The 17,725-nt window shown below is 43.4% G+C and overlaps 1 protein-coding gene across 1 annotated transcript; it reads left to right on the top strand.

The window, feature by feature from the left end:
• Positions 1-410: 410 nt before the first annotated feature.
• On the top strand, positions 411-16,987 carry LOC118795062 (myosin-16). Its single transcript, XM_036553415.1, has 42 exons — positions 411-620; positions 936-1,079; positions 1,558-1,714; positions 2,129-2,156; positions 2,250-2,352; positions 2,470-2,562; positions 2,697-2,760; positions 2,906-3,004; positions 3,260-3,363; positions 3,659-3,797; positions 4,306-4,574; positions 4,670-4,840; positions 5,065-5,241; positions 5,346-5,531; positions 5,637-5,724; positions 5,815-5,932; positions 6,148-6,268; positions 6,569-6,705; positions 6,794-6,875; positions 6,967-7,140; positions 7,242-7,469; positions 8,217-8,321; positions 8,515-8,601; positions 8,691-8,836; positions 9,010-9,100; positions 9,228-9,284; positions 9,384-9,470; positions 9,814-10,059; positions 10,208-10,325; positions 10,575-10,702; positions 10,817-11,013; positions 11,342-11,474; positions 11,598-11,814; positions 12,240-12,376; positions 12,812-12,915; positions 13,219-13,411; positions 13,837-14,040; positions 14,489-14,614; positions 14,704-14,874; positions 15,374-15,574; positions 16,207-16,426; positions 16,948-16,987. The coding sequence occupies exons 1-41, from the start codon at positions 411-413 to the stop codon at positions 16,405-16,407; spliced, it is 5,841 nt and encodes a 1,946-aa protein (XP_036409308.1). The 3' UTR covers positions 16,408-16,426; positions 16,948-16,987.
• The last annotated feature ends 738 nt before the right edge of the window (positions 16,988-17,725 follow it).

Raw genomic sequence — 17,725 nt, forward strand, 5'->3', positions numbered from 1 at the left:
GAGCTGAACACTGTTTAGTCTCATTAACACATGTGGGAATAGTATATGTCTGTGCAGCACAGAGGTTTGCAAGGTGGAGTGACTGAACTTTCTGCAAAATATGCTGATGTCCAAATGGATAACATGTTAAAATAACATCAACGGAAGAGCTTAGCAAAGCAAAAATATGGAATTCTACATGTGTGTACCAAATGTTACTACTAGATCCTTTCAAAAGACATTTACTGGAAAAAGCACATAAAAAGGGTTATTATAAAACAATATTTGACAATGGCATTTATTAGATCATTCAAAGTAGAAATAAGCAGAGGTGTGCCTTATCAAAACTGTGCATGTTTGGCTTTTCAAAAGATCCAGCTTGACACAAGGATCTCCCTGCTACCTAGTGGTTTGGTGAAAAGCAAGCCAACATGCCGGGCGTGTACAAAGGAGAGTGTGGGGACGATGTGGACCCCATGCCCTACCTGGCTCCCTCAGAGAAGGAGAAGATAGAAGCCATGTCCAAGCCCTATGACATCAAGAAGTCCTGCTGGGTGAAGGACGAGAAGGAGGCCTTCATCGCCGGGGAGATCCAGTCTGACCAGGGTGACCAAGTCACCGTCAAGACTGTCAAAAACACTGTAAGACCTACACTTTGAGCCACTACTACTTCTGCTACAATTACTGTTGTTATATGATATTATACATTTAGAAAGATTTAGAAAAAATTGACATTGTTGGTATTTGCCCTCTGTTTAGTTTATTCATCTTGTCTCATTTATATGTCTGCATTAATCATAGTTATGCATCATGTGTTCTGTGGGTTAATGAAAACCCAGAAACCTCACATTGCATTGAATCATTTCGTATTACACTGAATACACAATATACACTGAATTGTGGCTTGTCAATGTCAGGCAACTGAACCTCATGTACTTTGTTGGTTTTCTTTCCAGACTGTTACTATAAAGAAGGATGATATTCAGCAAATGAACCCTCCTAAGTTCTACCAGGCTAGCGACATGGCTAACCTGACCTTCCTGAATGAAGCCAGTGTTATGGAGAACCTTCGCCAGCGCTATGTCAATATGAGAATCTATGTAAGTTGAAAGAACTACTGAAATCACCAAAGACCCGTGTAGTATCTGTGGTAAATGGATATTCTGTCACAGTAAAATTTCACAGTAAAATTTCCAAAATAACAAGTCCAAAGTATGAATCTAATTTGTTACTAGATATGAATTTAATATAGCATGAATAACCAAGTAGACCTGCTTTACGTTTCATAATTTGTACGCAATCCTTTCCGGACCTTCTATGTACACGTACGCAGCAGTGATCAGTAGGGGTTTTGAAATTAGACATGAGGTGGTTGGAGAACTAGACTCATAACCACAAGGATTCTGGTTTGAATCCCAGGTGGCACAGTACCGTGTTTCACTTGATCAAGTTACTGTCTTTATTGCCTTCAAAAATGTGTTGCCATGTAAAAGAATAATACACAAAAATATAGCTCTGTAAGTAACCTTGGATCTGCTAAGCAAACAGAGAGAGACTATTTACCTTTTATTCCTCTAGACGTATTCTGGCCTGTTCTGTGTGACCATCAATCCTTACAAGTGGCTCCCCATCTACGGGGCCAAAGTTGCGCAAATTTACAAGGGGAAGAAGCGCAGTGAGGTCCCCCCCCATCTCTTCTCCATCTCCGACAATGCCTACCATGACATGATGATGGGTGAGTCCAGCCACTGAGGTTATTTAGTCCTGGAACACAAGCACTGCAGAAGCACTTAAATTCCCATTACTTTGAAAACATCAATAGATAACAGAAATAGACCAGTCAATGTAGAATCCTCAGTTAATGTGCTCACATAACTCAAAAGCTTAAGGCAACAGAGAGACCATAAAGTAGTAACTGGAGTCTATCAATGATGGGAGAGAGATACCCATTTACTTTGCTGTCCTACAGGGACAAAATTAATGCTTGTGCTGTTTCTGCAGTACAGACAGCAGGAGATATATTTTTATACCGCCATTTACTGTTTTTTAAAGAGTAAAGATTAATTAGGAGATAGCCGCTCAGGCCAGTATACATTTGTGAAATCTCTCTGCTGTGGTTGAACATCAGATATTCTTTCCTCCTCCACAGAGCATGAAAACCAGTCTATGCTTATCACGTGAGTGTTCTTTCAATCTGTGCTATGGTTTGACAAAATATTCATTGTTGCGGAGAAAGTTAGAATCATATTTCCTTTCTTTGTTGTTTCTAGCGGAGAATCTGGTGCTGGCAAGACTGAGAACACCAAGAAGGTCATCCAGTACTTTGCCAATGTTGGCGCTACTGGCGGGAAGACCGGGGGGTCAGACTCCAAGGTATTTGCTGATAAACACGATGCTATAGCCTATCACATATGAGCCTCCCTTCACTACACCTGCGTTGAGTATGTGCTGGGCTTCAGTTACACACATTTGTCGTTGTTTGTTCTGTAGGGCTCCCTGGAAGATCAAATTATCCAGGCTAACCCTGTTCTGGAGGCTTTCGGCAATGCCAAAACCACCAGGAACAACAACTCCTCTCGATTTGTAAGGGTTTTTTTTTTTGTAATCCACACCCTCATTTCCAAAACTCACATTTTGGCAAATAGGTGCAATTTGATCTAAAAAAAAACTTACAAAAAAGCTTTTGTTATGGCATTTTTCTCTCTTGTTCACTTTAGGGTAAATTTATCCGAATCCATTTTGGCCCAACAGCTAAGCTGGCTGGTGCTGACATTGAGAGCTGTGAGTAGTCTTCTGTTTTTAGACATTAAATTCAAAATGGAAGTTAAAAATATCTCTTTCAAATTAAATTGAAGATCAGTTTACCTAAATTCCATGCAAAAGTCCCAGGAGCTGAAAATGGTTTCTTGATACCTCCATTGCACAGACCTGCTGGAGAAGTCTCGAGTCATCTCACAACAAGCTGCAGAGCGTGGTTACCACATCTTCTACCAGCTTCTATCAGGGAAAAGACCAGAGCTGATTGGCAAGTTTACAAATATAGTTAATATTAATACAATCATTACACAAAATGAATAGTAATTGCAAATATTGTTGATATCATTCATTTTTATTAAGCTTTGCCATAAGTATGTGTAATTAAGAACGCTCTTAAATCTTTAATTTGCACATAGATTCTCTGTGAAACTCTGGCTTTCCTGGCCTTTTTTAACATGTGCATTAATGTGCACTCGAACCTGAGCTGTCAGTCTGATCTTCACTCATGCCTTTCCATCTGCAGAAACACTGCTGCTCGTTCCAGACCCCAAACAGTATGTGTGGGTCTGCCAGGGCGTGACTGTGGTGGACAACATGGACGATGGAGAAGAGCTGCTGCTCACTGATGTAAGGCTTGATGTTACCTCACCTAACCCCATCATGTTAAGGTGCCTTATTGAGCTCTTGCCCTTTTTATGAACCTAATTTTCTTTTATAGTACATTTCCTTAAACTAAAAACATAAGATGAAAATGTAAGGTTTAGACTACTGGTTCTGTCTTTTACCTCCTGATTTGATTAAGGAGGTCTGAGGTCACGTTTTTGGTCATATTTCCTGACCTGTGTTGTGGTCCCTGTACGCTCAGGCCGACAGATGCACAGTACATACTGGTGATGCCTTTCATTCTCACACTTTTTTCCAGGATGCGTTTGACGTGCTGGGCTTCTCTGCAGACGAGAAGATGAGCATCTACAAGCTAACTGGTGGAATTATGCACTTCGGCAACATGAAATTCAAGCAGAAGCCGAGGGAGGAGCAGGCTGATGTTGACACCACTGAGGGTATTGCTGAAATGCTTTGATCCCTTAGTGTCTGTTTTTTTTTTTTTACTTTGCAACGTTATTAATATTTAACGAACACAGTTCATCTTCTGAGGAATGCTGTACATGCCCCCTGGGTTATCCCTGAAAACTCATAATCACATTACCATATCAGGATATTTAAATGCTTACATGGGGAGCTCTTTCAAACATCTAAAACAGTATTCTAGGAAGATACATGTTTCTTCAATAGAACAAAGACTCATAAGTGAAATAAAATGTGAAAATAGACATTCATTTTTAGCTTGCACTTTATAGCCCAGGATAAAGGGGTGATAATATGGTATAAATATGATAATCATTCAAAGTTATCTTTGCTGTCACCAGGAAACCCATCAGAAAGTGGCTTGACACACAGAAAGCAAAGAGAAAAGTCCTAATTACTAAAACACAGAGTAACAGAAGTGTAATATTAAGTGCTACCTATGTTTATTCTGTGCTTTCTGTCTGCTCCCACCAATCGGGTCAGTGGCCGATAAAGTTGCCCACCTCATGGCGATCAACTCTGGTGAGCTGCAGAAGGGCATAACCAGGCCTAGAGTGAAGGTGGGCAATGAGTTTGTGACCAAAGGTCAGAACCAGGACCAGTGCACCTACTCCATTGGAGCCCTTGCCAAAGCGGTCTATGACAGAATGTTCAAGTGGATGGTCACCAGGATCAACAAGACCCTGGACACCAAGATGCAGCGGCAGTACTTCATTGGAGTGCTGGATATTGCTGGCTTTGAGATTTTTGAGGTAAATGCAGCATCACTAATGAACAGAGAGCCAGTCTGTACCTGTACAGTTTGTCCATTTGGTCTGACTTTTAACCCGGTGATGTTTCTACACAGTTCAACAGCTTTGAGCAGCTGTGCATTAACTTCACCAATGAGAAGCTGCAACAGTTCTTCAACCACCACATGTTTGTCCTGGAGCAAGAGGAATACAAGAAGGAGGGCATTGATTGGGTCTTTATTGACTTTGGGCTGGATCTGCAGGCCTGCATTGAACTTCTGGAGAAGGTGAGATCAAGAAATTCGTTAAGACAGTCCATTAATTATGCCTTCTGAAGACAGGCTGTCCATCTTGGCCATTGGCTGCTTGTGAAGATATGTAGAAATACAAAAAATACAAATACAAAACGCCTACATGTAGCACATGTTTTTAAGGACAATTTGAAGTAGTGCCTTTGAATTTACAAAAAAAAAAATGTTTTATACTGTCTCTTGGCCTCCTCACATTGTAGCCTATGGGAGTCTTCTCCATCCTGGAAGAGCAGTGTGTGTTCCCTAAGGCTACGGATGCCACCTTCAAGGCTGCCTTGTATGACAATCATCTGGGCAAGTCCAGCAACTTCCTCAAGCCAAAAGGGGGGAAGAAAGGCCCAGAGGTTCATTTTGAGCTTGTCCACTATGCTGGCACAGTGAGTCCACAAACCAAAGAGCTCCGATACCACGGTCAGACCGTGTGACGGTCAAATATATCAAACGTGGCCCCCTGTGACATTTCTCTTTTGTTCATACCCAGGTGGGATATAATATCTCAGGCTGGTTGGAGAAGAATAAGGACCCCCTGAATGAGACAGTGACGGGCCTCTTCCAGAAGTCTGCCATGTCTCTGCTCGCTCTCCTTTTCAAAGAGGAGGAGGCAGCTGCAGGTGGCAAAAAGCAGAAGAAGGGAGCGTCCTTCCAGACTGTCTCCAATGTCTACAGGGTACGTATCTCTTCTCCTCTCTGGCCAGGTCACCCCATTCACCTCATAAGGATGGAGATAAAATGGTGACCACTTTTCAAATCGTCCGTTTCCTCTCTTCACCAGGAGCAGCTTAACAAGCTGATGACAACCCTGCGCAACACCGCACCCCATTTTGTGCGCTGCATTGTTCCCAATGAGTTCAAACAATCAGGTAGGATTCTCTGGCCCTCAGAAGAATGAGGAAATACAGATAATATTAAGCTTTACCCAAATGTAAAATCTGAAAATGCTCTGTGCCCAGGGGTTTGCGATGCATTCCTTATTCTACACCAGTTGGCCTGCAATGGTGTGTTGGAGGGCATCCGTATCTGCAGAAAGGGATTCCCTAACAGGCTGCAGTACCCAGAGTTCAAGCAGAGGTAGAGGTCACAATTATGCATTACTCTCAACCCTCTGCTTCTGTTTATCAGTGAATATTTATATGGTCATAACTGATTAAAAAAACTGAAAGAGAAGCTACTGCACATGCTGTGTAATCAAATGTTTTAGCTTGAAACTTGCATAGCAGAGCTCTGTTAATTAGGGAAAGTTGTTTAAATTAGCTAAATACTGTATCCCTGCCATATATTTACAGATACTACATTCTGAACCCGAACATCATCCCCAAGGGATTTGTGGACAACAAGAAAGCTTCAGAGTTAATTCTGGGCTCCCTTGGTTTGGACAACATGGAGTACAGAATAGGACACACCAAGGTAAAATAAAACATCACTTGCATTTAGTATGCATGCATTGATGCATGAATGCATAAATACATGAATGCATTTAGTAATAGCTCGCCAGAAATGCTTTTGAAATCAGGTGAACATAATTTAGTTTTTTAGCAGATATTCTTATGCAGGTGATGTATGAGGATCACATATTACATATTGTACAGCTGGAATTTTGCTGAAGCAGTTCAGGTTTTTAAACCTGCTGCCCTCTGCCTGAAGGTGCAGTTCTCTGAACTCACCAGCACGCTGCCAGTCTAGCATGAGTGCTCCATGATTTTACAGGTGTTCTTCCGTGCCGGAGTGTTGGCCAAGCTGGAGGACATGCGAGATGAGCGGCTGGCCAAAATCATGACTATGCTTCAGGCTCGCTCACGCGGATTCCTCATGAGAATCGAGTTCAAGAAAATGCTCGAGAGAAGGTCAGCAAGCATGGCCCTGTCTTAGATTTTGTGTTTTCACATTTTGTCTTTTCACTGCTGGAAGTGACAGATTTTCTCTCCACTTCAGAATTGCTCTCATTGCTATCCAGCGCAATGTGCGGAAGTTCCTTCAGCTTCGCTATTGGGGTTGGTGGAAGCTTTACACTAAGGTAATTCCTTGGGGTGGCTGACTTCACCCAGATTCGGTGGCATTGGAGGGAACATGCCTTCAACTGATTCCCTGGTTATCCTCCTCTTTAGGTTAAGCCTCTGCTGCATGTAGCTCGTCAAGAGGATGAGATGAAGGCCAAGGAAGAAGAGCTGCGTAATGCGCTAGAGAAGACCCAGGAGATGATCAACAAGATCAAGGAACTGGAGGAGAAGCTGATCACTCTCTCAAAAGAGAAGAATGACCTTGCCCTGGCCCTGGTTGCAGTGAGTCCCGTTCTGAAAAAAATACAAGTCCATTCAGGGTCTTTCAGTATTACATCTAGTGAGATACTTACCCCCCCCCCATCCCTGCCTCTCACCTGCAGGAGCAAGACACAACAGCAGATGCGGAGGAGCGCTGCACCCAGCTGATGAAGCAGAAGATCAACCTGGAGGGTCAGATCCAGGACATGAAGGAACGCCTGGAGGAGGAGGAGGGCGCGGCCAACAGCCTCGGCGCCCACAAGCGCAAGCTGGAGGGGGAGCTCAACGACCTCAAGAGGGACCTGGAAGGGCTGGAATCCACACTGGCGAAGACTGAGAAGGAGAAACAGGTGACAATAAAGTCCTTTCACTCCAAGGCCAGCAGTGCTGTAGAACAGTGATGGCCCACCCTTGGAACACTGCTATTTAATAACAGAATTATAATTTAAAAAATCACTGAAAGGTTGTATCCATGCATGTGGAAATCATCAAAATCAAACATGGACATTGTTACTGATATGAATTTTTCTGTTGGCAGATTCAGCAGCTTCTACAATATCCAAAATATCTGTACTCACAGATACTGTTGGATTTTATTTTATCTTTAAAAATTAATCAATGGAAATGTATTTCATGTATTGTCAGGGAATAAACTAAAACCTTTGATCTGAGGAATTGGCAACAATGGTCATGGGCGTGAGAAAGCCTTTAGGAGTTCTGTTCATGAACTGACAGAGAACATTTGATCACAGCCAGAGTGTAATTCAATTAAATGCAATATCAATACAAATGAGAAAATTCTATTTTTACCATGCAAAGAACTGACATAGTTGCAACTTGGATTGCAGACCAAAAACAACGATCTTAACAGAACATCCAAAACTTAACTTAACAAATGTCCGTGATAGCATAGACTTTGCAATGTGCAATTCTGTCCTACCAATACTTTGTTTCATTATTTTTCCACATTTTTCACCATTTGTTAGCCTTCATGCTTGAAATATGTACCAATCCCTGCAGGAAAGCACAGTGCCAGACAATAAAAATCCAGAGTTACATAACTGTTCAATAGCCACACCTTGGTTCTGGTCTTCTAGGGGCTGGACCAGAAAGTGCGCACTCTTTCCGGAGACCTGGGCCAGAGAGATGACCTCATCGCCAAGCTTCAGAAGGAGAAGAGAGCTCTGGAGGAGCTGCAGCAGGTGAAATTTGATTCTACCTGTCATTAAGATCACTCATCAAAAGAGTAACCACAAGTGCCAACCATGGAGATTCATATGCTTTGCACATAACCACAACCCATCTGACAAAACATTTGTGCAATGAATAGGAATAATCTGTAGGTTATACTTATTGTTTTCTGATGCTCATAATGGGTGTGGCTTATACTGGCAGAAAACCCTGGATGACCTTCAAGCAGAGGAGGACAAAGTGAACCACCTCAACAAGAACAACAGCAAGCTGACCACTCAGCTTCATGAGGTGAGTGCTGCCTCTGAGAAGGGCTGGAACACATGGCTGTATTTCTGAGCATGGTCTCACACTGGGGCCTTTGCTTCTCAATCTGTCAGCTGGAGGACAACTGGGAACAAGAGAAGAAAATCCGAGCAGAGGTGGAGAAAGCCCGCCGCAAAGCAGAGAGTGACTTGAAAATGACCCTTGACAACCTCAACGAGATGGAGAGAGCCAAGCTCGATCTGGAGGAGGTGGTCAAAAAGTATGTATTTTCTGGTCAAATACATACTGCAGAGCAAGCTTTCTACTCCCAGCCATAATGACACATGCATTGTTTTAACTCCTAGAATTGTCAGCAATGTACCAGCATCCTTATGCTATTAAAGCACAACAAAGGGCTTATCCTAAACGTAGTTTGATGTTGCATCATTCCAGGAGGGATTTCGAAATCAACCACATGAACACAAAGTGGGAGGATGAGCAGTCCCTCAGCTCAACACTGCAGAGGAAGCTCAAAGAGCACCAGGTAATGGGACACAGGGGCAGAGAGACAGATGAGGACATTTATTCCCAACAAGAGGCAGAGAGACAGATGAGGACATTTATTCCCAACACCCTTACTCTTTCTGACAACTTATATGGCTGATTCACAGGCCCGTATCGAGGAGCTGGAGGAAGAGCTGGAAGCTGAGAGGGCAATGAGAGCCAAGGTACTGTCATCACATCTTCCATTGACTTGGTTTGTCTTTGGGGATCTTTTCTAATGTAAAGAGCCTGGAAAAAGACATAGCTTTCTGCACTCTGATCAGGTGGAGAAGCAGCGAGCGGACCTCTCCCGGGACCTGGAGGACCTTGGGGACAGACTGGAGGAGGCAGGAGGTGCCACTGTCTCTCAGGTAAGTCTGCAGAAAGCCTTCTGCAACGTCTCTGTTGCAAACCTCTGCCGCTGCGCTTCTTTGGAGCTTACAGCCTCACTGGTTGGACCTCACTGGGACCGCAGTGCAGCACAGTGGTAAGGAGCAGGACTCCCCCACTGGGGCACTGCTGTTGTACCCTTGGGCAAGGTATTTAACCCAGAATTGCCTCAGTAAATATCCAGCTGTATAAATGGATAACATGTAAAAAAAAAATGTTTAGTTGCTCTGGATTAAGTTAAGCATTAAGTTGCTCTGTATAAGAGCATTTGATAAATGCCAATCATATAATAATGTAATGTAATGTAATGGCCTTCGCCTCCAGATCGAGCAGAACAAGAAGCGGGAAGGCGAGCTGCTGAAGCTGAGGCGTGAGCTGGAGGAGGCAGCGCTGCAGGCCGAGGCCACTGCCTCCGCCCTGCGCAAGAAGCACTCCGACTCCATGGCCGAGATGGCCGAGCACGTGGAGAACCTGCAGAGGGTCAAGATCAAGCTGGAGAAGGACAAGCAGGTCATGAAGGCTGAGATCGACGACCTCAACGCCAGCATCGAGTCTATCCAGAAGTCCAAGGTAAGGGGATTGTAATTTGTTTCGCACTGTTCCAAGCAGCGGTTAAAATACTGTAACTTAGGTTTTGTTCAGTTTATCATTGGCTAATATCATGCAAGATGCTGAAGCTTAACATTACCTGGCTGCTTGGTCCCTGTCTCATTTGCAGTTGAACTCTGAAGCTCATGTTCGCAAACTGGAGGACAGTCTATCTGAAGCTAATGCCAGGCTGACAGAAATGGAGAGGAACCAGACCGAGCTGAATGCCATAAAAATACGCTTGTCAGGTAAGGAAAAGTAAGATTCAGAATAAGGGAGTTTTTCTTGATTTAACAATAAGTGCAGAATCATTGTTGACAATTGCACCTAATTCACTCATTCACTAAAGCACTTATCCTGTTTTCCACACCCACACTCCTACTGGTAAATTTCAAACTGTATCAGAAGGCAAATCATGCTATGTGAAAAATTCCAAAAAACTGAGAAGAGCAGTGTATAGTGTTGTCAAAGTGTCTTTCAACTGTTCTGCCACACAGCTGAGAACGGTGACCTAAGTCGTGAACTGGAGGAGACACAGAGCAAGCTCACCCAGATCACACGCGTGAAGACCATGCTGACCTCCCAGACCGATGAGCTGAAGAGGCAGGTCGACGAGGAGTCCAAGGTGATCAGCATGGAGCTCAGCTCAATCCAGTGAAGTAGTGGAGCCTGCACAGCCAAGCGGCCCACAAAAGAGTCATCAGCCTCGGCATTAACTGATATACCCCTATTGCCCTAGGCTCGCAGTGCAGCGGTGGTCAGCCTAGCCAACGCTCGGCATGACCTGGATCTGATGAAGGAGCAGCTGGAGGAAGAGCAGGAGGGCAAAGCTGAGATGCAGCGCCTCATTTCCAAGCTTAACTCTGAAGTCACAACCTGGAGGACTAAGTACGAAACGGACGCCATCCAGAAGACCGAGGAACTGGAGGAGACCAAGTACGTTCTTGGTGGCATGAGGGAATATGGTTTATGAGCAAAAAGTTTCAAGATTGAGTATTACTGTAATCTTTCAGCATAATGGGTATTTCTGACATAAACATCAGGGTATATTCATAGACAACACCTAAAAGTTAGTTAGGTTAGGTGTTGTCTAAGGACAATAAATAAACATGTTTCTTTTTTCTTTAATGTAGCTGAGAATGAGAACAGGATCCAAAAGTTCAGCTTCTCTATTCATGTTGGCCGCAGTCCATTGCTCTTTATTATTCCATCTTGGACACATGATATGATAAATGGACCAGGCAATTGTTTGCTCTCCTTCAAGGCGAAAGCTAGCAGCTAGGCTCCAGGAAGCAGAAGAGGCTGCAGAGGCTGCCCAAGCCCGTGCTGCAAGTCTGGAGAAGGTGAAGCACAGGCTTCAGGGAGAGGTGGAAGACCTTACCATTGACCTGGAGAAGGTACAGTATCATATATGTTGTGGTATTCTGACAGAACATGTCTGCCTGTTCATTAGTTTTGATGGCTGGTGAGCTGTGACATGGAAGCAAGGTACAATGGCAAGGACAATGTCTTTTCTGCAGTCCAATGCTGCTGCCGCTGCGCTGGACAAGAAGCAGCGTGTCTTTGACAAGATGATTGCTGAGTGGAGCCAGAAATGCGAGGAGTTGCAACTGGAGCTGGATAACTCCCAGAAGGAGTGTCGCAGCTATATGACTGAAGTCTACAAGCTGAAGACATCCTACGAAGAGTCTCTGGACCACCTTGAGACCGTGAAGAAGGAGAACAAAACCCTCACAGGTGAGACCTCAAAATATAGACATTGTAATGTATCAAAACATAAAGTTTCATGAGGGAATAAAATAAACACAGCTGATGTACAAGACTATTTTGAGCCGACTGTACAACTGATTCATGGATAACAAGATAATTAATACAATATAAACTTTTCTTAATTTCTACATTTCTAAGACCTCTATACGGACTAGCTCCAATGCACTTTTATCTCAATTTTGAATACTAAATTTAAGAAAGGGTTGCTTTACTTTTCTTAGTGAACATCATGAAATTGGCCCTCACTGTGTTCACAGAAATAAAAAAAAACTAAACTAGCAACTTAAAGTTAGGTCAAAAACACATTGTAGGTATATTAAATAAAGCTTTAAAAAGTGCAGCATATGAACACAGCACAAGGTATCTGAAAGTGGAAATTCACCTGTTTGCAGAGGAGATCAAAGATCTCATGGAGCAGCTTGGTGAAGGTGGCAGGAGTGTCCATGAGCTGCAGAAGGCTAGGAAGAAGCTAGAGGTGGAGAGGGATGAGCTGCAGGTGGCCCTGGAGGAGACAGAAGCTTCTCTGGAGGTACCGGATAGAGATGCCACACACAGAGAAGCTTTGTAACAGGGTTACTCAGGCCTGGTCCCAGAGAGTGCCTGTGCCTGCAGGCTTTGTTCCAACCAATCACTTCCTCAGCCAATTTAGCTTCACTCCCCTGCTGTGAGTGTGTTAGTGTTTAAAAGAGTGTAAGAAAAGCTGCTGGGCAAAGTAGGACTGTTTTATAGTTTTATATTTATGTTTAGTGGCTGATATTCAGATTCCACATTTTATGACAGTGTGCATGAAATGAAATCCCTACCTACATTTCTAAATTATACTTCTGAAATACACTTAGTCATACGTTTTTAATATCTCTCTGTACAAGCCAACAGACATATTATGGTTTGAGAGGATGGTTTATGATGCTACCACTCTGAAGATGTTGTTTTGTGAAGAATTATGTGTTTCATTTGCATCTAGGTTGAGGAAGGGAAAGTGGTTCGTATCCAGCTGGAGCTGGCTCAGGTCAAGGCTGACATTGATCGCCGAATTCATGAGAAGGAGGAAGAGTTCGAGGTTACAAGGTAACATCTGTCAAACTGCCTACATTCATAAAGTGATCTTTATATTTTAGGCTGTTTTAGTTCAATGACCCTCCTATACAGTGCTTAGACATTGCTCTTAAGCAGCTATATATTAAACTTAATTCATGCTGAATTAAAATATAACTAGGATAATCTGTTGACTGTATTTTGCACACAGGTATAAAACAAAATTGCTTCTACAAAACTGTGGCAACACACCTACAATTGAAGTCAAAGAGGTTTATTGAGTGCCTCCCTGTGACAAAGCAATCCATTTGTATTGATTTGTAATAACCCCACCAGGAAGAACCACCAGCGTGCAATTGAGTCACTGCAGGCCAGCCTAGAGGCGGAGACCAAAGGTCGCGCCGAGGCCCTGCGGCTGAAGAAGAAGATGGAGTCTGACCTGAACGAGATGGAGATCCAGCTGGACCATGCCAACAAAAACAACAGCGAGCTGGTCAAGACCCTCAAGAAGCTGCAACAGCAGATCAAAGTAGGAGACAACCTCCCTAAATATGAATATTTAATTTTTTGTTCATTCAGTAAAAACCTTCATAACATATTTGGTATACATACATTACCCTTGAAAAAGCCGTTCACTGGTGGAAATCTTTTATCTCCAGCTACACTCTTTCCCAGTGGTTCTTTTCTTCAGTTGTTCAGAGGAAAGTTCAAAACAATTTCAAGCACCTGCTGACATATAAATAAAAAGACCACCTGGAGGGTGAACTCTTGATATTTTTAGAAATACTGTAGGTCCACTTGAAGGCATTAAAATAAGTCACTGACAGGTCGATATGTCCACTGCATCCACTAACCTCTTAGCCATTGCTCCCGTCATAAAGCTGTTTGCGGTGCTGCTGGTGTTTGGTGTTGTCTGGCTGACGGGTGCTCCCCTCGTCACTCCCCGGCCGGCAGGACATGCAGATGCAGATGGACGAGGACGCCCGGCAGCACGAGGAGCTGAGGGAGCAGTACAGCCTGCAGGAGCGGCGCCTCAGCCTGCTGCAGACGGAGATCGAGGAGGTGCGCAGCGGGCTGGAGGCCTCCGAGCGCTCGCGCAAGCTCCTCGAGCAGGAGCTGGTGGAGGTCACCGAGCGCCACAACGAGCTCAACGTGCAGGTGCGTGCTCCTCATCCTGGGATCGCGGCGATGATGAGCATCGTCTGATGTAAATGACAATGGGATTATCATATTGCGTTTTAAAGGGCTATCCACCTGAATGAATGTGGAGCATGTTTCTTGTGCTGTTCAGAGCACAAGGTATGGTAGTATGCTTGGCTTCCCTTGTCTAGTCAGGTTGCACAAATTAACTAGGTAGAGTTAACTAAAGGTAGGGCTTGAATAGTGTTATGCTCACACTCACTGGTTTGGGAGTGCTGTTAGCCTTATCTGACCCTGTTGCTCATTCAACTTGAATGGATACACTTATGTTCTGTTGTGGTGGAAGTTGCACTAGATAAGAGCATCTGCTAAATGAATTTAATATAATGTAATATAATGAACTGTAAGCTACATTGTATGGAAAAGGTATTCTGTCAATGCTGAAAGAATCCCCCCCCCCCATCAGAACCAGAGCCTGATTTCCATCAAGCGCAAGCTGGAGGCTGACATAACCCGCATCAGCAACGAGAACGAGGAGCTCATCAGTGAATTCCGCGCCGCTGACGAAAGAGCCAAGAAGGCCATTACAGATGTGAGCAATCATTGCCATTGCTCATTATTATGCAGTGGGATGTGTGATCGGTTTGGCTTTCATGTGTAATGTCTCTCTGCCATCCATAGGCCACTCGCATGGCAGAAGAGCTGCGGCAGGAGCAGGATCACTGCATCCACCTGGAAAAGATAAAGAAGAACAACGAGATCACCATCAAAGACCTGCAGCTCAAAATGGAGGAGGCTGAGCAGCTGGCCCTGAAGGCTGGGAAACGCACCATCCAGAAACTGGAGACCCGGGTGAGTACAACAGCCTTTCTATCTACACTAGGAATGTGGATGCTTCCTACACCTCCTTCACCTCCTTCTTGTAAGATCTGAAGACACAGGCACAAGCTCAGACATATACATATATACTCAGACATACAGTAGTGAACACAAACACATGCGCACGTGCACACACACACACACACACACACACACACACACAAACACACATACACCAGACCTTAAAGGTGCCAAGGGCTATATTATTGCTTGTTTACCTTGCAATTATTATTTAGACACATGCATATCTAAATGGAACTGAAAAACAATAATTACATGAAAAACATCCAAAAGCATTTGAAAACGAACCCCAAGGGAACCAGTCCCACTCCCCCGCCCAATCACACTCATAGCCAATGGGGCTCAGGCAGTATAAACCAAAATCTATCCAAATCTATCCAAACAATGTTTTGCTGTCTCAAAGAGCCACACTAACTGCCTTTTCATGCTTTTGCCTTTGCGCTGAGCACAGATCAAGGAGGTGGAGACAGAGCTGGATTCTGAGCAGAAGCGCCACGTAGAGACAGTGAAGATCCTGCGGAAAAACGAGCGCCGCCTGAAGGAGCTGGTCTTCCAGACCGAGGAGGACCACAAGACCAACCAGCGCATGCAGGAGCTGGTGGAGAAGCTGCAGAGCAAGCTCAAGTCCTACAAGAGGCAGATCGATGAGGCTGTGAGTATCTGCACAGAAGCTTCTGGAATCCCATCATGAAATGCATAAGACGAGTAGCTCAAAAAAGCAGCAGTGAAACTGAAAAGGTACAAATGATCCTTTTTTTAGCTCCTACTGCAGTGCTCATAAGATTAGCATGAGGATCATGTATGGGTTTCCCAGCATGCAGGCATATCTGCACAGAGCATTTTCCCTGTGTGTAGGTGATGTCACTCTGTCCCTGATATTGTCAGCACTGTTGTAGGAGAGACTAAAAATCTGCGGCTGTTCAGCTCCATAATAAATGAGCTCAGTTGGCAGAGATCAGCCTGCTGGTACTTTTTTAGCATCCCATTTTGGAAATACAATGCTGTGACATGGCAAAAAAGAAAAACGGAAAAGAAATGAAAAATGTCTTAAAAATTGAGAACAGGAAGGGGATATTTATAATTATATTCAATAAGTATTGAATATAATTATACTTCAGAATAAAGTTGAAACAACAAAATGTTTTAATAAATTATATCGAAAGAAATACAAAGTTAGTCATAATAATTCTAAGAATCAGTATGTGTGAGGAAGCATATTCATAGAGGTACACGCATAGGGAAAACATGCTGATGCTGCTCTGTTACCGTGTTGCTTGGTTGTAGGAAGAGCAAGCCAATTCGAGCCTATCCAAGTACAGGAAGACTGTGCACGAACTGGATGATGCAGAGGAGAGGGCAGGCAACGCAGAGATGGCCCTGAACAAGCTCCGCACCCGGAACCGTGCAGGTGTGGGGAAGGGCTTCACCTCGGTGGAGATCATCCAGGTGTCCAAGTCCTCCACCAAGGGCAGCTCTGAGGAGTAGATTCCCCTCTGCACAGCTGGTGAGTAAACTAATAACGTTAGAAACATTGTATGGTTATATATCCCTCATGCATTTCTATGTACATCATACATAATACTCTGCACTTTATTTGTATCTTCTCGTGAACTGAGTATGGGCACTTACCCTTAATGCCATTAATCATTAAAATGATCTGCTCAATCAATGTGGACAAACACATGTGATTACTGTGCAGTCAAACCCTCATCATATCTAACAAACCATCTGCCAGCTGTTAATGAGTAGTTAAACATTTTAAAATCGCTTATCCTTGTCATTGTTGAAATATAATTTAAAATATGCTTTGTAATTGTATAAGACAGTCGGTTCTAGGAAAGGCATGCATAAACACGTATCATTTCTGGCAAGAAGTAACACCTTCACACAGGGACTTTGGGTGACAGAATTCCAGTTTTAATCAATTTCAACTTAGAAAACCAATGACTCATAGAGCATGCTTATAATGTAAAAAGGTTGTGCGAGGCACAGAAATCATGTTGGTTATTTCTGCTGTTGTTCTAGGGTGACGCACACAACATCCCACTCATTTTCCATCTGGAAGGTTTCTGCAAAAAAAAAAAAAAAAAGAAAGAAAAAGAGAAGGAACTCAAAGGCCAACTTGAAGAAACTCAAAAAGTCTTAAACTCTACAAATGTCTTGCAGAGTGTTTTAAAATCTACAATGTCTTAATGAAACGTGTTGAGTCACTGTGTTGAGTGTTTGTGGTTAGTATTGTGTGTCATGATCTTTGTGGAAATGCTTTAGAATGATGATGGGGAGTGATTGGGGAAGCTGCACTCTCATATCAAGGATGGAGAGTGCATCCCGGTGGATCGCCCTGCTGTGGTACGGCCGTGTGTCGGCTCAGCTGCAAAGTCTTAATAAATCCTGAAGTAAAACTGAGCCACCCAAGTGTTTCTTCTGTGTTCTTTATATGTGGTCATTATGTTTTCCACACACACACAGAGTACAGAATAGGTTGAAAATTTTATGCATGGATGAATTTATGCATTTAACTATGTTACACTACCCTTTCAAAGTAGTCCATTTTCAAAGCATTCTCTATTAATTACTTTGTAAGAATATAGTAGGATGGGGGTTGTAAGAAGTTTTATAGGAAGAAATAACAAACGTCTTTCAGGAGTGGGGGCAAAGTCATTCTGTAAAAATTGTCAGTAGGCAGCCTCTGCAATAACCATGGCCTGGCAGCGTTATCCATAATTTTGAAGTTAGGTACTGATACAGTATTAATATGGTCATGGAATAATAGCGATGCTCACATATCACTGGGAGGTTAAGG

Source organism: Megalops cyprinoides, chromosome 19, assembly GCF_013368585.1.
Source record: "Megalops cyprinoides isolate fMegCyp1 chromosome 19, fMegCyp1.pri, whole genome shotgun sequence".
NCBI lineage: Eukaryota > Metazoa > Chordata > Actinopteri > Elopiformes > Megalopidae > Megalops > Megalops cyprinoides.

What these genes read in the sequence shown, in the direction of transcription:
- LOC118795062 (XM_036553415.1), top strand. Translation starts at nt 411, where the DNA reads ATGCCGGGCGTGTACAAAGGAGAGTGTGGGGACGATGTGGACCCCATG. An exon ending in TGGTGCTGACATTGAGAGCT is followed by an intron (nt 2,761 to 2,905) that starts GTGAGTAGTCTT and finishes TCCATTGCACAG; the next exon opens with ACCTGCTGGAGAAGTCTCGA. An exon ending in AGACTGAGAAGGAGAAACAG is followed by an intron (nt 7,470 to 8,216) that starts GTGACAATAAAG and finishes CTGGTCTTCTAG; the next exon opens with GGGCTGGACCAGAAAGTGCG.